The 23,157-nt window shown below is 40.6% G+C and overlaps 1 protein-coding gene across 1 annotated transcript; it reads right to left on the bottom strand.

Annotated features, from left to right (window-relative positions):
* Positions 1–14,438: 14,438 nt before the first annotated feature.
* On the bottom strand, positions 14,439–15,395 carry LOC311129069 (trace amine-associated receptor 8a-like; the record flags this gene model as incomplete). Its single annotated transcript, XM_084161338.1, has 1 exon — positions 14,439–15,395. The coding sequence occupies one exon, from the start codon at positions 15,393–15,395 to the stop codon at positions 14,439–14,441; it is 957 nt and encodes a 318-aa protein (XP_084017464.1).
* Positions 15,396–23,157: the final 7,762 nt, after the last annotated feature.

Genomic DNA, 23,157 nt, shown 5'->3' with positions numbered 1-23,157 from the left:
ACACACATGATTCTCAAAAAGCATATTGCATCAGCAAAACTCAACCTGTGCTTTGTGACTGATGTCACTGGGACTATATTGTCTCTACTGGGTAAGTGAACAACTCTTTAATGATGTTAGTTTGACTTGTTTAAAGTTTCTCATATAGATATTTTATCGAAATGCATTTTTTGGCAGAAATGCCTTTGGGAACATATGAACTTTCATGTGCCATAATAACAAATGTGTATGCCATCTGTAAATACTAATTAAATTGTTAAATTACGAGCCTAGTTTGTTTAGCCACGGAAAAAGACAGGAACTTCCCGCTAGCCATGATTGGCAGAGATAAAGGATGGGCTGGACATGCTGAGAGATTGGTCTGACATGTAGCATGCTTCTGTCTATAACATGAGCTGCTCAGTATGTATATAATAATATATAATATGCCATTTAGCAGACGCTTTTATCCAAAGTGACTTACAGTCATGTGTGCATACATTTTTACGTATGGGTGGTCCCGGGGATCGAACCCACTACCCTGGCGTTACAAGCACCATGCTCTACCAATTGAGCTACAGAGGTCCATGTGTAGGACCATGTGTATGTGTAGGTAATCCTTTCGACAGCTGCTTTTTTAACAGATATCATGAAGAACTGCAAAAGTGTTGCTAATGCTCTCCACTTTCTGGAGGACGATCATGCCATGCTGACTCTCTCTCTAACATTTTCATTGAACCAGACATTGTAGAATCTTCTGAAACGGTGATCAACAGTGTTGTTGTCAAGGAAGAAGTTGACCGAGTTTTGAAATCAGTGGAATTCCCGGTGGAAGCAGAGTTTGATATCTAAGGAGATGGAGAAAATTCTGGCGTTTGATTGCATAAATGCAGAGGGATTAGAAAAGAGAACACACGGCTGTTGTATAAAACACCTGTCTCCAGATTACATCTTCAAACTAAGGGCAACCATGGCATCCGTGACAGAGAGGGAGAAGGGTTCATCCATGTATACGGGTAAGAGAGTCTAGCTAGTTACATTTTCAGATATTATACGTTTCTAATTTTGTCAGAAAGTCATTTCCATTGCAAGTTAAAGCGTACTGTTAGCTAGCTAGCTAATGTTAGCTGGCTGGCTCACTAGCTAACGTTACATGTATGATCTGTGTAGTAATATTGGTTGTATCTCAGAAAGCCAATTGCATTACTAGTTATAGCCTAATGTTAGCTAGCTAGCTAACATCGAACCTAGTTGGTTAGCTTTAGCTACCTGCAGAGTCATGCATGGTGGCTATCTATGACAATCAGTTTGTATTGCTAGTATTATGGGTTGGGATTATTGCCACATTCAAAACAACTGGGATCTCGGAGCTTGGAACTCTGAAATCTCTGATTTCAGTGTGTTCAAGACAACTGGGAACTCGTAAAAAAACGAGTTCCGACAGGGAAATATTGCTTTGAATGGTCATCCAACTCGTAATTACAACTCGGGAACTCTGGCCTATTTCTAGAGCCCCGACTTTCCGACCTGAAGATCACTGACGTCATGATTTGACCTCAGTATTTTTCCAAGTTCCCAGTTTTCGTTAGAATAATAATATGCCATTTAGCAGACGCTTTTATCCAAAGCGACTTACAGTCGTGCGTGCATACATTTTTGTGGTCCCGGGGATCGAACCCACTACCTTAGCGTTACAAGCGCCGTGCTCTACCAGCTGAGCTACAGAGGACCACAAAGCACCATCGTTAAAGCACCATTAGGTTCATTGTTTAGCTAGCTAACTAGCTACATGTCTAAACAAAAGATTCCACTTTGCCAGATGATTACATGACCCATCAAGTTAGCCAGGTGTGTCTGGGGGTGATTACGGTCATCTATTGTATTTCATGAACATGACCCATCCACTTAGCTAGATGTGGCTGGGGGGTGGTTATATCATTTATTTCGCATAACCCATCAATTTAGACAAGTGTGTCTAGGTAAGAATCATCTAATAATTATATAATATTTATACTATATTTATCTGGACACTTTCTATTTTTGATTTTGCTACTATGCAAATATGCAAGTAACCATTTCACTGTACCGTTGACACCTTCTGTATCATGTACATGTGACAAATAAACGTTGATTTTATTTGAGAGACGGTAATGTGAAGAGCAACGTGACCTAAAGCAAAGTCAGATTAGGATATAGGCCAAGGACTAGATAAAGTGTATTTTTGCTACTACTTTCACCACTTTTAGTCTTGAAATATTTGGTTGCTTACTACACTACCTTACTCTGTTTAGCACATGGCCTCACGTGAATCCTTAAAAAGATGGGTAGGGCTTAATTAAGAGGGTGTGAAAGATGCTGGGTGTAGACAAAGAAGAGCTCTCCAGTAGGTGTACCAAAACATTCAAGGGCCATTTTCTCAAAAGTGGGGTTACAAGTTTATCAACTTTCAAAGCAGAATTACTTTCCCATTGTTCCTCAACTGCAGTGCATGACATCCCATTTTTTAACTCTCTACTTTTATCCAATGTAAAAAACACTATTTCAAATTTTACTACATAGGACCGAATCGAGCCGGTCGGTCACATTTGTAAATGTTAGTAAGCTAGCTAGTTATTCAAACATTTATAAACCACTTTTATAGTATGTAATAATTATTCATCTGCATTGCTTACGGTTTGGGGTTTTAGGCTGGGTTTCTGTATAGCACTTTGTGACATCTGCTGATGTAAAAAGGGCTTTATAAATACATTTGATTGATTGATTAATTCATAAGATCATAAGATGTTTAATAAATGTCCTTATAAACCATTTACTAATCATTTGTAAAGTAGTTTTGCAGACCCTAATCTAAAGTGAGGACTATTCATACTTTCTTAATACTTAAATATAAATGTTTTGAGCGACCAGTGGAATTTCGTACAAAAAGATGGACATGCTATTGGTAGACATTCCATTAGTACCTGATGCTCCTTAAGGTCTCAAAATGACCTAGAACATATTCATAGTTAAACAACAAGCACACAACACAGAGGATGTTAAAGGAAATATACTGGACTTTTTATTCCAAAACAGTCACACTGTTGTAGTAGTGTGATGTGTAACTTCAGACTCTCTATACTGAGTAAAGTAATGTTTTTCGTCCAAAAATGCTAATATTAACGTTTCTTGGCAGTACTTTTCTACCAAAAACTAAAGTGTGGATTGCTGTCACTCGTTGGAGCAGTCCATAGACTGCTTATGAAATAAGGAAACAATTAACTGAATAGATCATTTTGCTTTACTATCCCATTAGGTTTCAAGAGTTACTATCTTTAAAACCGGTGCGTCAATCTAAGTTACATAACAAAAAAATCTCCATCAAACTTTCAGTTTAAGCTACAGATATCTGTTCAATCCAGCACTTCCGCCAGTGTCGCACTTCCGCATCTACGGTAAAAGGTTGCAGAGCTAAAGCGAGTTTGTCAGACCATGAGACATCCCAAAAACTGTTCTTCTCACGGAAACGTCTGTAGCGTCCGAACCATTTGGGCTACAAACTAATGTGACCCAACAAGACGCCGGTTCATAAGAACAAGGTCAAGCAGCAGACATTGGGGACAACAAAGCTACAGACCGGCAGAGGGCGAAAACGACTCTCTACTAACCGGGATGACCGCCAACTAATTCGAATGTCACTCAACAACTGTAGGATGACATCAAGTGACCTACAAAAATAATGGCAAATGGCAGCTGGTGTGAAGTGCACAGCGAGGACGGTTCGAAACAGGCTCCTAGGGGCAGGGCTGAAGTCGTGCAAAGCTAGAAAAAAGCCCTTCATCAATGAGAAGCAAAGAAGAGCCAGGCTGAGGTTTGCAAAAGACCATTAGGATTGGACCGTAGAGGACTGGAGTAAGGTCATCTTCTCTGATGAGTCCAATTTTCAGCTTTGCTCAACACCTGGTCGTCTAATGGTTAGACAGAGACCTGGAGAGGCCTACAAGCCACAGTGTCTCGCACCCACTGTGAAATTTGGTGGAGGATCGGTGATGATCTGGGGGTGCTTCAGCAATGCTGGAATCGGGCAGATTTGTCTTTGTGAAGGACGCATGAATCAACATTTACATTTTAGTCATTTAGCAGACGCTCTAATCTAGTGCGACTTACAGTTAGTGAGTGCATACATTATTATTTTATTTTTTTAATTGCTTTTTTAGTTTTTTCATACCCCCCGTGGGAATCGAACCCACAACCCTGGCGTTGCAAACGCCATGCTCTACCAACTGAGCTACATCCCTGCCGGCCATTCCCTCCCCTACCCTAGACGACGCTGGGCCAATTGTGCGCCGCCCCATGGGTCTCCCGGTCGCGGCCAGCTACGACAGAGCCTGGATTCGAACCAGGATCTCTAGTGGCACAGCTACCACTGCGATGCAGTGCCTTAGACCACTGGGCCACTCGGGAGGCAGCCACGTACAAGGTTGTCCTAGAAGAAAACTTGCTTCCTTTTGCTCTGACATTGTTCCCCAACTCTGAGGATTGGTTTTTCCAGCAGGACAATGCGCCATGCCACACAGCCAGGTCAATCAAGGTGTGGATGGAGGACCACCAGATCAAGACCCTGTCATGGCCAGCCCAATCTCCAGACCTGAACCCCATTGAAAAATTCTGGAATGTGATCAAGAGGAAGTTGGATGGTCACAAGCCATCAAACAAAGCTGAGCTGCTTGATTTTTTGCGCCAGGAGTGGCATTAAGTCACCCAACATCAATGTGAAAGACTGGTGGAGAGCATGCCAAGACGCATGAAAGCTGTGATTGAAAATCAGGGTTATTCCACCAAATATTGATTTCTCAACTCTTCCTTAAAGTTAAAACATTAGTATTGTGTTGTTTAAAAATGAACATTAACTTATTTTCTTTGCATTATTCGAGGTCTGACAAGCCTGCATCTGTTTTGTTATTTTGACCAGTTGTCATTTTCTGCAAATAAATGCTCTAAATGACAATATTTTTATTTGGAATTTGGGAGAAATGTTGTCAGTAGTTTATAGAATAAAACAAAAATGTTAATTTCACCTAAACACATCCCTATAAATAGTCAAACCAGAGAAACGTATATTTTTTCAGTGGTCTCTTCATTATTTCCTGAGCTGTATATACAGTACCAGTCAACAGATTGGACACACCTACTCATTAATACAGGACACACTTCAAAACCTTGTTTCTTTATCTTTAAAAAATTGTCAGATTATAACCCTCCCTGCCACTTACCCACTGTCACCCCGAACGTCTTAGACTCCAGAGAATACCTTTTAAGGCAGAGTAAAAAGTGCGGCACAGCGAAGCAAAGTGTGAAAATAGTCCATAGGTTATATATGTCAACCTGAATTTCAGTAGTAATGAAGGAATAGAAATCCACAGGAGAAAAACTGGTCGGTTCATCAGATGGTGTGTAGGCTACATCTCCCTGTTTTATGATTAGTTTGTGTTTGCAAGGTTGACAAAATTAGCAAAACATTTACATTACTGTAAGAAAATCGAATTAGCATAATTAAAAAAATACCCATACAAATATGTCTGTTTAAGCGAGAGATATTTGTTTTTCTTGCATGGGCTGCATCCCAATCCACCACATCCGCCGATATCGGCATCTGCCAAAAATCGGTCTGTAGCATCCGAACGGTCTCATGAACACAAATATGTCAGTGATTTTGCTCTACGACCCCCACAAGCATCACAGGACTTCTGTCTGTAATGTCCGAACAGTTTGGGCTACACACTAATATGACCCCTCTGTGGAAAGGTGAGTATGTTTTGCTCTAGGACGCCCACAAGCCTCACAAGCCACACCTGAAGGTAGCCCGGTACCAGCTTAAAACATTTATGGAAGTATATATGGAAGTAGTTTAGTGCCCCCCAAAAAAGGGGTGAAATATGTGTAAAAGAAATACAATCGTACTTATATCTCTCAGATATAGGAAAGCCTTCAAAACAAATTTACTTCAGATTATTTTTTTACTATGTGTTTTACCATGTATTATTCTGTTATTCAATGCGTTTCTATGGGCTAATAGCAGTAAGACCAAATTCAATGTTTTTATAAATGTTTTTGATACCTAAAGGGGTCCTAAAATTCTAAATCAAAGATAAATTATCCTTGGTATGACTATCTTAAAACAATTCCATGTGGAACGGAGAAGTTGAGCCTCATGCTTCAACGCTCTTAGTTGTAGCAGATATTGACCCACTATGCTGTTTACTTTCTGCATCTACGTCAAATTGCTGAGTCTACCTTTAAGGAGCATCAGGTACTGCTGGAATGTCTACCAATGGAATGTCTGTCTTTTTGTGAGAAATTACACTGGTCACTCAAAACATTTATAAAGTAGTAAGAAAGTATGAATAGCCCTCACTTTAGATTTGGGACTGCAAAAATATTTTACTAATGATTTGTAAATGGTTTATAAGTACCTATATTAAAGATATACTATTAAAGATGCACTCCGCCATTTCCCAGTTGCAAATATTCTGATAGTTCCCATAATTTCAGTTTGTGACAAAACAAGTAAGTTAAGTATAGAGAATCATTGTACCATCTAAACCACTGTGAAACACATTTTCCATAACAAAACATTTTGTATTTTCGGCTGTTTGAAGCTGGTTTACCATACCAAAAGTAAAAGACTCAAAAACAAAACTTAAGAATGGGAAGCATAGAAATATGCACATAGAACAAATCTAACGCTTCTTAGACTTGCTTCCAATGAGAATGACAGAGCTATAAGTCACATTTCTATGTGAATTTGGTCGGGTCGCCCAGAAAGTTACATATTGCAGCTTTAAACAACTTATTAATTATCTTATGAATCATTATTAAATACTTTAAAAGTTGTTTATAAATGTGTGAATAACTAGCTTATTAAAATGTACACATGTTGGGGTAATTATATATAAATGATGAATAAACTATTTACTAATCCATTATAAATGCTTTATTACAAGGTGTAATTATAAAGTGTTACACAATCTCTATATTAATTCAGACTCAACAGCATCTGAGAGAGCTGCTCTGGAATGACCCCTGACCTGGCAGCACTCTGACATTAATGTAGTGAGAGTAGTGGTAGTGTTCATACCCAGTACGTTGAGGTTGAAGTGTCTGCTGCGGTCTCCTGTGCTGCTGTGTTTCCATCGTTCAGCCAGGTGATAGCAGGAAGAGGGATGCCAGAGGCCTCACAGGTTAGAGACACAGGGTTGTTCACCACCACACTCACATTTTCTGGGACCTGGTTCTGACCACAGATCCTGGGGGAGACTGGAGGGACAAAACACATTCGTATATTAACACACATATACAAACACATCACGTACAGAATGTGGACCCAAATGGCAGATAAACATGAAGGCATGAAGACATCATACTATACAACTCGGGAAAAAAACAAAGTCGAATCATGATGACGTCAGTGATCCCAGTGGTCTTGAACTCACTGAAGTCAGATTTCCCAGTTCCGAGTTAACAGGTGTTTTGAGCGCGGCAGAAATCCTTCTGGATTGACAGCATGGCCAATGCTGAATGTATCATTTTAAGCTTGGAAAAGAGACCCTTAAACCCAGACTTGGGACCACACCCCCACTCCACTGAATAACAGGCTAGTGATTGCTTTGCAATGCTTGCAGTTAGCCTCTGATTCCTTCCAAACCACTCATAGTTGAATTTGCGATTTCCAACTTGTTGTGTAATGTTTATGTCCAATGGCCAATGAGCACCAGTACGTTTTATCAATTATTTCTCTTCATATGACAAGGATTGAAAAGGATTTGCCAGTAGATTGTCAGCTTGATTCAAGATGATGACTGCTTGTCTAGCTAGCTAGCTTGCTAGCTAAGATTTCGAAAGTATGATGTTGACATGATCAGTCCAATCAAAGCTACGGTAGATATAGAGTGATTTTATCTGTGGCCAATGACCTTGAACACTTCTAATATAAATCTATGGCAACACCCCAGGAGGCTTGAACTGCCTAGCTCTCCCTGTAGATTCTGCAATGACGTAGTGTCTCAATCAGTGACAGAACACTGAGCCAATCACGCCGCAACTAGAGAAAATGACCAATGCCTACGCTCTGTGCTTTCGCTGGCTGCCCCTCCACCACAGAAACACTGAGCTAGGCTGAAACGTCTGCATTTTGGAGCTTTCTTACTCAAGAGACCATGTTTGTATGCGGCTTTATTAATGCAAGTTTTTTTTTTTACATCGTTTGGAAACTGATATGTAACACAAATTAATGCCAAAATATCATGTAAAACAGCCCAAATATTTAATATGTTTTTCATTTATTTAATTTTAGCTAAACAGGTAGGGCTCAAAACAGGTGGGGCTCCCCACCTGCCCTGAATGATGGGTCACCACTGACTGTATGACAGAGTCCATGGACAGCCACATCATATTTAGCTTATGTTGATTGTGTCACGGATCCCCCCTGTACTGCTGCTCATTCCGTTCACCAGCTCCGGAGGTCTACGTCACCGGCCTTCTAGGCGTCACTGATATGGATCATTACCACCAACCCCGGACTGTCTTGTCTCATTACGCACACCTGGTTCCCATTCCCCCTGATTAGTTTGTGTATATATATGTGCCCTCTGTTCCCCATTGTCCTTGACGATTAATGTCCGATGTCCGTTGGTCTCGTGAGTACCATGTATTGTGCTCTGGTTATTATGGGTCTCGTCTCGTTTATTTGTTTGGAGGTTTACACCTAACTCTTTTGTTTGGGTTACATCCCAGTGTTATATATATATGTTTTTGGCTTCGTACCCGTTGTTTTTCATGACGTACCTTGTGTTGGGTGGAGTAATTAAAAGCCCTAATACGTATTCCTGCGCCTGTCTTCAAATCATTATACAGCGTGACAGATTGGACTAAATTGTTTTTGGTATATTTCAGTTGTCAATGTATTAGACTAAGGATAGGTGATTTGATGATGTTGAAATGTTAAAGTTGAAATGGTGCTGGAATAGTGGAGGCAGCTCCTGTTTTCTTTGAGACTTGCAGTAACTCTCCGTGGTTCTACACTGAACAAAAATATAAACTCAACATGTAAAGTGTTGGTCCCATGTTTCATGAGCTGAAATAAAAAATCCCAGAAATCTTACATACGCACAAAAAGCTTATTTCTCTCAAATGTTGTGCACACATTCCTTTACATCCCTGTTAGTGAGCATTTCTCCTTCACAAAGATAATCCATCCACCTGACAAGTGTGGCATATCAACAAGCTGATTAAACAGCATGATCATTACACAGGTGCACGTTGTGCTAGGGACAATTAAAACCACTTTAAAATGTGCTGTTTTGTCACACAATGCCACAGATGTCTGATATTTTGAGGGAGCGTGGAATTGGCATGCTGACTGCAGAAATGTCCACTAGAGCTGTTGCCAGAGAATTTAATGTTAATTTCTCTACCATAAGCTGCCTACAACGTCGTTTTAGAGAATTTGGCAGTACGTCCAACCGGCCTCACAACTGCAGACCACATTTACCCATGTCAGCCCAGGACCTCCACATCCGGCTTCTTCACCTGCGGGATCGTCTAAGGGGGGATGGGGGGTGGGGGGGTGCTGATGAGTATTTCTGTCTGTAATACACCGCTTTTGTGGAGAAAAACTCATTCTGATTTGCTGTGCCTGGCTCCCCAGTGGGTGGGCCTATGCCCTCCCAGGCCCACCCATGGCTGCACCACTGCCCATTCATGTAAAATCCATAGACTAGGGCCTAATGAATTTATTTAAATTGACTTATTTCCTTATATGAACTGTAACTCAGTAAAACCTTTGAAATTGTTGCATGTTGCGTTTATATTTCTGTTCAGTATGAATCAATAGTTGTTTAGTAGTCCGAAAATGTCGGAAACATTAACTTGCTTGACAATACTGTAGGTCATAACTCCGGAGCCAGAGCAGTCCGCTCCACCGGGGTCCAGTCCAGATCCGGTCAGCGGCTCCAGTCCGGAGCCTGTGCAGTCCGCTCCACCGGTGCCTGGTCCAGCTCCGGTCAGCGGCTCCACTCCAGAGCCAGAGCAGTCCGCTCCACCGGTGCCTAGTCCAGCTCCGGTCAGCGGCTCCAGTCCGGAGCCTGTGCAGTCCGCTCCACCGGTGCCCGGTCCAGCTCCGGTCAGCGGCTCCAGTCCAGACCCAGACGTCAGCCCCTCTCCAGGTTCGTTGTCTCCCACACCAGGGTCCAGACAGGGCTTGGTACTTCGTGGGAAGAAGGAGAGGGGAAGCAGTGCACCGAGGTCCAGACCAGACCAGGGGCGCAACAGGGAGGCGGAGAGTAAGTGGTCGTCACGCCCTGAGCCGGATCCGCCTCCGAGGCGGAATGCCCACCCGGCCCCTACCCTGTTATGTTTATGTTGTGCGGTCGGAGTCTGCACCTTTTGGGGGGGGGGGGGGTACTGTACTGTCACGCCCTGACTCAGAGGACGCTTGTATGTTGAGTCAGGGTGTGTATTTTCCATGTTGTACAGTCTAGTGTGTATATTCTATGTTGTGTAGTTCTATGTTTTATATCTAGTATGGGTATTTCTATGTTGGCCGGTGTGGTTCCCAATCAGAGGCAGCTGTCGCTCGTTGTCTCTGATTGGGGACAATACTTAGGCAGCCTATTGGCACGATTGAGTTGTGGGATCTTTTTCCATGTAAGGTATGTTGTTTGTGTCTACCTTGGACTTCACGTTTCGTTTAATGTTTTGTCAGGTGTTTATTAAGTTTAAATAAACATGTATGCATATCACTCTGCGCCTTGGTCTGACCCGTCTATGAACGAAAGTGACACAGGCAGAAATCTGTCCGGTATGACGTAGCACTGTGATAAAGTCGCTCTCACTACACTGGAAGTTAATAGGAATACTACTTTACTACTTTAAGATCGCGACAATGTCTATCATACATATCAGATTTCAATATTGGCCGATGTCATAACTCGGGAGGATGTCTTCTCTCGAATGAGCCATTGATCATATTTTAGTGATATTCCTACCTCGAGAAATGTGTAATTTAACGGAGGGTCTAGCACATTTTTCCTATCAGTCTGCCTCTTTAGTCCAGGGTGCATTGCATGGTGCTGTTGCCAGAGATATTATAGAAAGGAGATAGGAATCCAATGAATGAAGGAGCGTATAACGCCCCACCCAGCCGACTGTCAACCAATCGCGTTCACATTGTCTAGCTGCGTCATGCGGTTGCTAAGCTAATCGTCACTTAACCCCTTCTCTGTATGTCGAGAAATGTGCCTATTCTCCTCAAAAGTACGTAATGTCACGATTCCAAAGATACACGATATTACAGATAGCAAGGTCATTAAAGATTTGTAATGTTGTACTTCCTGTTGACGAAATACTTGCTAATGTTGGGTTTTTAACATAGCGCCCAATAGACTCCCATTCACTCCATGAAGGAGGGCGCTCCTTGTCCCAGAATCACCCAGAATGCACCGTTCAGCCCATTGACATTATATGGACAACGTTTCCCATCTCCTCACAAGTATATCTGCCGTTGCAAGTGTTAGACTCCAGTCTCTGAGGCACATCGATCTGCAGGTTGAACATGGTGAAATTGTAGACTCCTAAATTGATAGTGCAGTTTGCTTAGGCGATTTTATAGCAAACTAGCTACTTTACATGCTATTGATATGTTTGTACAGGCAAATAAAACTGTACAGGCAAATAAGTCTGAGAGAAAAGCAGCAAAAACTCTAGCTATTGTTGTTTTCACCTATCTAAGTTTGTTGGATATCTTTTTTTTTTCTTTTTTTTCTTTTAGCAAATTTAGTCATCACTTTTCATCAGTTTTTTGCCACTTGTTAATTCCTTAATTTAATCCAATAATTTATGCTTTCTTTTTATCCATGGTTCAAAGTAACAGCTAAACATATTTTAACTCTGAAGTTAAGGCATGTATAGTTCCTATGTTTTTATTCCCTAGTTTAACATAGTTATGTTATACTACTTTGTTGTAATTGCTTCTTTCATGTAACAATATACTGACATTACTCATCTCAGTGTCATCATATATATATGTGGTGGTGATACAGAATGATTTGGATGGATTGGAATGGAATGACTCGGAGAAGGCATAAGAAGGCATAAGCTTGTTTTATAAAAGACATTGTATTTAATTAGGGTTGTATATTCCAAATACCAAATTGATTTTTAATAAAGTATAGTAAATCTTTTCCACATCAGTTACGGATCATTCTGTATGTTGTTTAACATTACCCTCTAGTGGCTCAATTGGGACACAACGTCTTCAACAAGTGCAGTAAAGTTAAAATGCACAATAATGTATGATATCAGATAACTTCCAGGTCTAACTCAATGGTGTATTGTAGTAGTTCATGGTACAATGTAAGAATATGCAATTATGGATAAAACTTTAATGTTCAGTAATAAACCATTTGTAAGGCATTTACAGTTTGCTCACCATATATTAATCATTACTGACAGATTTGTTAAATGTTAGTCAGCTAGGTATTTTCACATTGATAAATAACTACTATATGCATTAATGATTCATAGTGTCAGATTGCTGCCAGGTCAGGGGTCATGCCAGAGCAGCTCTCAGATGCTGTTGAGTCAGAATGAATATAGAACTATGGTACCACTTTATAATAACACCTTGTATTAAATAATATTTAATGGATTAAGAAATAGTTTATTCATTTATTTATAATTACTCCCACATTTGTGTTAGTAAGCAAGTTGTTCACACATTTATAAATAACTTTTATAGTATGTAATAATATCATTCATAAGATGTTTAATAGATGTCCTTGTAACCCATTTACCAATCATTGGCAAAGTTGTGTTGCAGTCCCAAAAGCGAGGACTATTCATCCTTAATAAATGAGTGACCAGTGTAATTTCTCACTACAAGATGGACATGCCATTGGTAGACATTCCAGCAGTACCTGATGCTCCTTAAGGTCTCAAAATGACCTAGAACATATCAATGGTTAAACAATAAGCACACAACACAGAGGATGTTAAAGGAAATATACTGAACATTTTATTCCAAAACAGTCACACTGTTGTAGTAGTATGCTGAAAGTAGTAGAAGTAACATGTTTTGTCTGAAAATGCTAACATTTGTGTTTGTTGGCAGTGACTACCAAAACCAAAGTGTGGATTGTAGTCACTCATTAGATTAGTTCATAAACTGCTTACAGGGTAAGGGAACCAATATCTAAATACATAATTTAACTGAACATTATGTTTAAAGGGTTACTCCCTTCAATACATCACAAGTGAAGTTGTCCAAATTCTTATGGCTTCTTCAAATGGGGGGACTAGATACATAAGGTGTTCTAATTTACATATGAAAATACCCTCAAATAAAACGTGGCATTCTATAATGTCGCCTCATATTAAACTTTTGATGTCAAATCCAAAAATTATTTGTACATGGTACAGGCTCTAGAGAAGTTAACTCAGCCAACTACACAGCCGTCGGCAACGCAGCCAAGGAGTACAAAACTAAACTTAATAATGGGAAACATAGTAATAGCTTACATAGAACAGATCTACCGCTTCTTAGACCTGCTTTCAATGAGAATGACAGCTCTATAACTCATATTTCTATGTGAATTTGGACGGGTCATGCAAAAAGTTACATGTTGAAGCTTTAAATAGTAAATATTTTCATTATTTATCATTAAACACACATTTATTTATAGTAAGCTTGTTATTCACACATTTATAAACAAGTTTTGTAGTGTTCATACCCAGTATGTTGAGGTTGAAGTGTCTGCTGCGACTCCTGCGCTGTTGTGTTTCATCATTAATGCATATAGTAGTTTATATCATTGTGAAAATACCTAGCTTACTAACATTTAACAAATGTGGGAGTAATGATTAATACATGGTGAGCAAACTGTAAATGCCTTACAAATGGTTTATTACTGAACACTATAAAGTGTTAACCATGATTGCATATTCTTGCATTTTACCCTCAACTACTTACACAATACACCATTGAGATAGACTTGGACGTTATCTGATGTCATGCAATATTGTACATTTCAACTCTACCACACTTGATGAAGGCATTGTGTCACAATTGAGCCACTAGAGGGAGATGTTAAACAACATATAGAATGAATCTTGACGTCCTCAGAATGTACTTACTTTTTATCATTAAATAACATGGAACAACCACAGACTTTGGTATTTGGAATTTTAAACCCTAAATGACTACAATGTCTTTTATAAAACAAGCTTATGCATTCATATGCCTTCTCCAAGCCATCCCATTCCAATCCATTTAAATCATTCTGTATCACCACCACATGTATCTATGACGACAACACTGAGATGAATAATGTCAGTGTATTGTTACATGAAAGAAGCAATTACAACAAATGTATTACAAAACATATCAAACCGATGTGTGTCATATTTAGGAATAGAAAACATAGGAACTATGAACGTCTTAACTTCAGAGTTAAAATATGTTTAGCTGTTACTTTGAACCATGGATAAAAGAAAGCATAAATTATTGGATTAATTAAGGAATTAACAAGTGGCAAAAAGCTGATGATAAATGATGATAAATTGTCAATTAAAATAAAAAATAAATACAAATGAAATGGAATCCAACAACTTAGATAGGTGAAAACAACAATAGCTAGAGTTTTTGCTGCTTTTCTCTCTGACTTATTTGCCTGTACAGTTTTAACACCAGACACACTGGCAGCCTCTTTTGAAAATACCTTTCTGGCCTGTGATCTGGCCACCACAAATATTTTCAAATAAAGTGTTATAATAATAGAGCATGGGACAACCATTGTAATTACAAAGTCAATTATATTACCCACGACTGACCCTTCTACAGTAAAACATTCTTTCAAACACCTGCTGGGTAACTGTACATTCAAAGAGATTATTGCAATAGCAGCATCGTATATGATACAACAACACCAGGTAATGGATATACAAAAAATCATTCTTGTTATTGTTATTTTAGAGTGGTACAATAAGGGATCACACACAGCAACATAACGGTCAATAGATATCAAGACCAAATTGCCCAGAGATAAAGAAGAACACAAACAAGTGATGCAGAAATAAAACCCACAGAAATATTCCCCAAAATCCCAGCATGGTTCCATTATTGCTACAGTCGTTACTGGTATCACAATCAGTCCCACCAGGAGATCTGCCACAGCCAGAGAGAGGATGAGCAGGTTGGTTGGAGTGTGGAGCTGCTTGAAGTGAGAGATGGAGATGATCACCAGTATGTTCAAAAATACTGTAACTGCTGAAATCAATGAGAAGAAGATGTACAGTGTTATGTAGATAGATGTCGATAGCAAAGCCTTTCTGCAAGTAGAGTTTCTGTCTTGAAAACAGTATTGAACATCTTCCTGTGTCTCCATTTGTAATAAAGGGTCCAAATGCTGAGGTCCTGCTCCTGCTTGGTCCTGTGTGTGACCCTGTCAGGTCAGCCTTCTGACAAACTCTGAGCTCTGCCTCTCTATTTATCCCTGAATGACTGACACACACTCCCCTCCCCAGCGTCTCTCTGCACACACACACACACACACACACACACAAACACACACACACACACACACACACACACACACACACACACAAGTGAGCACAGAAATGAACAAACGGTGAGATAAACAAATCATTTGTGAAAGCATGATGTAATGTAATACAAGATTGTATGTTGCTATGGCCACCTAGCCTGTCCTTCATTCTTACTGATAGTTAGACATCAGAGAAAAGGTACATTTTCTCAACTGAGCATTTTACTGGAGAAAATACAGTATGGTTGATGTTTTGGTCACTCAAAGGCTATTTTACATGGGAAACAGGATAACTGTGTAAGACAAACTGTTTTGGGTGATGTCAGTGCTCAGTTTGGACCATAATCCACAACCTCAGGAGACATGACAGCACACCACATGTCAGCTAGTCAGTGTGGAGGAAAGCTGACAGTAAGGAAGTTGATGAGAGGGTATAACTTCATGGTGTACCCGCTTATAGCACATGCAATCAAAATGAATTGTGCCATTCCATAGGAACATCCCGTAGACTTGTAAAAATGTCCATCTGAACTGAATTATGAACCATACTTCTTATAGTTGAGGGAGACTTTGTCTCAGTTACATCATGGGGACAAATGCTATTTGTCAGACATAAGAACAACCACACTGCATTCTGACCCAATCACCCCTGATGTATTTATTCAATTTCTGGTGTTTTCTTGTTTTATCTGAAAAAAAAAGAAGGTGACTATGAAATGTGATTTCCAGTTCAGTTGAGTTGTATCGATCAATGATCTCAAAAGCACTTTAAGTAATTAGGGACAGTTCAAAATGTACTGGGAATATTTTCACATGACCCACCCCTTGTACTGTAAAAAGAAAGTACACACCCTCCCCCCTCATATAATTAACTCTAAATAATGCTCATGACTATAAATAATAACTGTGTTTAAAAACGTGGGTATCGACTTTGCCACTTCGGCATGCTTTTGTGGCACAGTCGATGCCACGCAGGGCTACGGGCCAGAAGGTTGAGGGCTCGCCGACCACCACGGATGAGCTCAATCTCCCTGCATGTTTCATTAGGCCTACAATACGATCAGAGCCGGCTGCAGACAATGATCAGCTAGGGGGATATCAGATTTCCAACATTTACATTTACATTTACATCATTTAGCAGATGCTCTTATCCAGAGCGACTTACAAATTGGTGCATTAAACTTATGATAGCCAGTGGGACAATCACCTTCTTTTTTTTTTTCTTCTTTTTTTTTATGGGGGGTGGGGGAAGAAGGATTACTAAGAGCCTTCTAATGCTTCGAAGTCTTGAGTTTTGAAAGGATCATACAGCACTAATCATTTTGTGTTTTCTTACAGATTGTTCCACTGTTTGGCATAAGTCTTGTTTCTCCAAAACAACGGATATACAGAGGGTGGATTCAAATGTAAGTTTCCATCTAGTAATGTTGGGCCACTTGTAAAATACCAACAAATGCAACATTGTGGCTATACAATTCCATTAGTTTTATGTTTCTGGTAATATATGACTTCAATTGTCTTGCCACTAATACCAGGAATCCAGTGGAGAAGAAACCTGTACATCTGATCAGAAGTACTTGCTAGACTACACTAATGATATTGAAGACTGAGAAAATGTGATTTTTTAAGTTCTGAATTTTGAATTGAAAGTTCAGGATATCAGATAAAGGTCAAGAAGACACCATACAAACAAAAGAGTCTACAATTCAAGTAGACTGTGAACCATCGCAATCCCAGGCCTACCTAAATACAGAATCTTCACCATCGAAAGAAAACAAGCACAACTTCTGTTTTGTTTGTGACAAGCAACAGCAAAAAATCGCAAGGCATTTCAAAAAGCATGAAAAAGACAACTCAGAAATAGAAATAGACCCCTCCAGGGTCAAAGACAAGAAAGCTTGAACAACTTCGGAATAGAGGAAACTTTCTTCACAACAATAAAGTTCTCAACGGTGGAACATGGGCCCTAAAGGTGAAAAGACTATCAAAGAAAGGGGAAACAGGAAAATATTAATATTTCCCTCATTGCAAAAGCATGGTTGTCTGCTTGGAGCTATGGAGGCATATGAAAAGATGTATCACCAAATCAGATGGTCCATCAGGTCAGGAGCCATTTTGGAGGCAAAGAGCTTTGGCCATGGCTGATGTGGCTCATCTCCCAAAAGAGACACCTGAAGGACTTGTCAAGATGTTCATTACAATGAGACCTTGGAATATGCAAAGTTCTCATTCAAGAGGCTTTAATTTTAATTTAATATTTTAATTTAATTTAATATTTAATATGCCATTTAGCAGACGCTTTTATCCAAAGCGACTTACAGTCATGCGTGCATACATTTTTTGTGTATGGGTGGTCCCGGGGATCGAACCCACTACCTTGGCGTTACAAACGCCGTGCTCTACCAGCTGAGCTACAGAGGACCACAGGCTTGGATACGATAAGATTATGGGATTATGCTCACATCAACAGCATAATCCCAGAAACCCTAGACCCACTCCAATTTGCATACCGCCCCAACAGATCCACAGATGATGCAATCTCTATCGCACTCCACACTGCCCTTTCCCACCTGGACAAGAGGAACACCTACGTGAGAATGCTATTCATTGACTACAGCTCAGCATTCAACACCATAGTGCCCTCTAAGCTCATCACTAAGCTAAGGATCCTGGGACTAAACACCTCCCTCTGCAACTGGATCCTGGACTTCCTGACGGGCCGCCCCCAGGTGGTAAGGGTAGGTAACAACACATCTGCCACACTGATCCTCAACACGGGGGCCCCTCAGGGGTGCGTGCTCAGTCCCCTCCTGTACTCTCTGTTCACCCATGACTGCATGGCCAGGCACGACTATAACACCATCATTAAGTTTGCCGACGACACAACAGTGGTAGGCCTGATCACCGACAACGATGAGACAGCCTATAGAGAGGAGGTCAGAGATCTGGCCGTGTGGTGCCAGGACAACAACCTCTCCCTCAACGTGACCAAGACAAAGGAGATGATTGTGGACTACAGGAAAAAAAAGAGGACTGAGCACGCCCCCATTCTCATCGACGGGGCTGTAGTGGAACAGGTTGAGAGCTTCAAGTTCCTTGGTGTCCACATCACCAACGAACTATCATGGTCCAAACACACCAAGACAGTCGTGAAGAGGGCACGACAAAGCCTATTCCCCCTCAGGAGACTAAAAAGATTTGGCATGGGTCCTCAGATCCTCAAAAAATTCTACAGCTGCACCATCGAGAGCATCCTGACTGGTTGCATCACCGCCTGGTATGGCAACTGCTTGGCCTCTGACCGCAAGGCACTACAGAGGGTAGTGCGTACGGCCCAGTACATCACTGGGGCAAAGCTCCCTGCCATCCAGGACCTCTATACCAGGCGGTGTCAGAGGAAGGCCCTCAAAATTGTCAAAGACTCCAGCCACCCTAGTCATAGACTGTTCTCTCTGCTACCGCACGGCAAGCGGTACCGGAGTGCCAAGTCTAGGTCCAAAAGACTTCTCAACAGCTTCTACCCCCAAGCCATAAGACTCCTGAACAGCTAATCATGGCTACCCGGACTATTTGCACTGCCCCCCCACCCCATCCTTTTTACGCTGCTGCTACTCTGTTAAGTATTTATGCATAGTCACTTTAACTCTACCCACATGTACATATTACCTCAACTACCTCAACTAGCCGGTGCCCCCGCACATTGACTATGCAACGGTACCCCCCTGTATATATAGCCTCCCTACTGTCACTTTATTTTACTGTATATATAGCCTCCCTACTGTCACTTTATTTTACTTCTGCTCTTTTTTTCTCAACACTTTTTTGTTGTTGTTTTATTCTTACTTTTTTGTTTAAAATAAATGCACTGTTGGTTAAGGGCTGTAAGTAAGCATTTCACTGTAATGTCTGCACCTGTTGTATTCGGCGCATGTGACCAATAAAATTTGATTTGATTTGATTTGACACAGCACCAATATATTACACAAAACATCTGGGAACTTGGGGGGTTGCTGGTCACCTTGAGAAAGTCAATGTCACTCATCACTGTAGCAGAAGCCATCAAGCCAGACAATGTTTATGAAGTTATTCGAGCTGTCAAAGAAACTGCCAAGTTCAACAAAAGTGGAAATATCTACGAATTTCCTGCACTTGTTGTGAAGTTAGGCAGTTCCCTAAAAGACGAGGCAGAAATGTTTGAATGTCTGTCAATAATGGCTGATGATAATGAGTTGATAAAGAATGCAAAGGGCTTTGTGAAGCTCTATACTAAGGCATGGTCTGGAAATGTCTCACATGTCACACGTTGCACAATCAGTGATGCCAAGCACAATAAACCAACAGCTTTGGCCAAAAGAGAAGATGTGAACCTCCATGGGATCGGTATCCCATATACGGGACGGTTGAGCTAACGTGCGCTAATGTAATTAGCATGACTGTTGTAAGTAACAGCACACTTTCCAGGACATAGACATGTCCTATATGAGCAGAAAGTTTACATTCTTGTTAATCTAACTGTACTGTCCAATTTACAGTACCTATTACAGTTTGAGGAGAGTGCACAACATCAATAAACTTGTCACGGCGACTGGTTTGATACGTTCACCTCTGAAGGTAAATAATCTAATTCAGTAATCTTCCTCTGATTTGTCATCCTAAGGGTCCCAGAGATAAAATTTAGCATAGTTTTGATTGATAAAATCAATTTTATATTCAAATGTAGGAACTGGGTTCTACAGTTTGAACCCCTACTGTCTCTGGCTCCACACCCACCTCGCCCGGCCATTTAGATGTGTGAAAGTTAGTGTATAAGCTAATGATCCATCATGTATGACATTCCTGGGAGTGTGTAAACGTACATTTTGTATTACCATATCATTTTTGTATGTTCTCTGTAGTTATGTACTTGAAAATGTACAGTGCCTTGCAAAAGTATTCACCCCCCTTGGCGTTTTTCCTATTTTGTTGCATTATAACCTGTAATTTAAAAATATTTTTATTTGGATTTCATGTAATGGACAAACACAAAATAGTCCAAATTGGTGAAGTGAAATGAAAAAAATAACTTGTTTAAAAAATATATATATAATCAACAACGGAAAAGTGGTGCGTGCATATGTATTCACCCCCTTTGCTATGAAGCCCCTAAATAAGATCTGGTGCAACCAATTAGCAAACCAGAAGTCACATAATTAGTTAAATAAAGTCCACCTGTGTGCAATTTAAGTGTCACATGATCTGTCACATGATCTCAGTATATATTTACACCAGTTCTAAAAAGGCCCCAGCGTCTGCAACCCCACTAAACAAGGGGCACCACCAAGCAAGCTGCACCATGAAGACCAAGGAGCTCTCCAAACAGGTCAGGGACAAAGTTGTGGAGAAGTACAGATCAGGGTTGGGTTATAAAAAAATATCCAAAACTTTGAACATCCCACGGAGCACCATTAAATCCATTATAAAAAAATTTAAAGAATATGGCAACACAACAAACCTGGCAAGGAGGGCATTAATCAGAGAGGCAACAACGAGTCCAAAAAGATAACCCTGAAGGAGCTGCAAAGCTCCACAGCGGAGATTGGCGTATCTGTCCATAGGACCACTTTAAGCTGTACACTCCACAGAGCTGGGCTTTACGGAAGAGGGCTAGAAAAATGCCATCGCTTAAAGAAAAAAATAAGCAAACACGTTTGGTGTTCGCTAAAAGGCATGTGGGAGACTCCCCAAACATATGGAAGAAGGTACTCTGGTCAGATGAGACTAAAATGTAGCTTCTTGGCCATCAAGGAAAACGCTATGTCTGGCTCAAACCCAACACCTTTCATCACCCCGAGAACACCATCCCCACAGTGAAGCATGGTGGTGGCAGCATCATGCTGTGGGGATGTTTTTCATCGGCAGGGACTGGGAAACTGGTCAGAATTGAAGGAATGATGGATGGAATTCTTGAGGAAAAACTGTTTCAGTCTTCCAGAGATTTGAGACTGGGACGGAGGTTCATCTTCGAGCAGGACAATGACCCCAAGCATACTGCTAAAGCAACACTCGAGTGGTTTAAGGGGAAACATTTAAATGTCTTGGAATGGCCTAGTCAAGGCCCAGACCTCAATCCAATTGGGAATGTGTGGTATGACTTAAAGATTGCTGTACACCAGCGGAACCCATCCATCTTGAAGGAGCTGGAGCAGTTTTGCATTGAAGAATGGGCAGAAATCCCAGTGGCTTGATGTGCCAAGCTTATAGAGACATGCCCCAAGAGACTTGCAGCTGTAATTGCTGCGAAACGTGGCTCTACAAAGTATTGACTTTGGGGGGTTGAATAGTTATACACGCTCAAGTTCTGTTTTTTTTTGTCTTATTTCTTGTTTGTTTCACACACAAAAATATATTTTGCATCATCAAAGTGGTAGGCATGTTGAGTAAATCAAATGATACAAACCCCCCCAAAAATAAATTTTAATTCCAGGTTGTAAGGCAACAAAATAGGAAAAATGCCAAGGGGGGTGCATACTTTCGCAAGCCACTGTAAGTGGATGGGTCATGTTCATGAAATAGATGACCGTAATCACCCCCAGACACACCTGGCTAACTTGATGGGTCATGTAATCATCTGGCGAAGTGTAATCTTTTGTTTAGACATGTAGCTAGTTAGCTAGCTAAAGAATGAACCTAATGGTCCTTTCAAGACAACTGGGAACTTGGAAAAATACTGAGGTCAAATCATGACGTCAGTGATCTTCAGGTCGGAAAGTTGGGGCTCTAGAAATAGGCCAGAGTTCCCGAGTTGTAATTACGAGTTGGATGACCGTTCAAAGCGATTTTTCCCTGTCGAAACTCGTTTTTTTACGAGTTCCCAGTTGTCTTGAACACACTGAAGTCAGAGATTTCAGAGTTCCGAGTTCCCAGTTGTTTTGAATGCGGCAATAATCCCAACCCATACTACTAGCAATACAAACTGATTGTCATTGCTAGCCACCATGCATGACTCTGTAGGTAGCTAAAGCTAACCAACTAGGTTCAATGTTAGCTACTACACAAACTGAGCAGCTCATGTTATAGACAGAAGCATGCTACATGGCAGACCAATCTCTCAGCATGTCCAGCCCATCCATTATCTCTGTCAATCATGGCTAGCCGGAAGGTTCCTGTCTTTTTCCGTGGCTAAACAAACTAGGCCCGTAATTTAACAATTTAATGCGTATTTACAGATGGCATACACATTTGTTATTATGGCATATGAAAGTTCACATGTTCCCAAAGGCATTTCTGCCAAAAAACGCATTTTGATAAAAAATACATGTTTACGTTCAAATGGCTCTGTGAAGTAGTGACTTGCGACATACGCCTAGTTTCCTGAAACAAGTCACAAATGTGGGAGCAATGATTAATAAGTGATACATAAACGATTTACTAACCAATTATAAATGCTTTATTACAATGTGTTATTATCAAGTGCTCCCAGTTAGGGTTACACTATGAAGGTTGTAACATCTCAAAAAGCTAATTAATGGCTACTTTGAGTTCACAGCTTGGGAAGGCCTCATCAGATGCCTGATTCAAGTCGTGAAATCAGTGCTTCATTTGTGAAAGAAGCATTCAGCATGTA

The sequence above is a fragment of the Coregonus lavaretus genome (genome assembly GCF_964263955.1).
Source record: "Coregonus lavaretus genome assembly, chromosome: 5".
Lineage (NCBI taxonomy): Eukaryota > Metazoa > Chordata > Actinopteri > Salmoniformes > Salmonidae > Coregonus > Coregonus lavaretus.
Note: the sequence above shows the minus strand (reverse complement) of the source record. Positions and strands in the feature narration are given on the sequence as shown.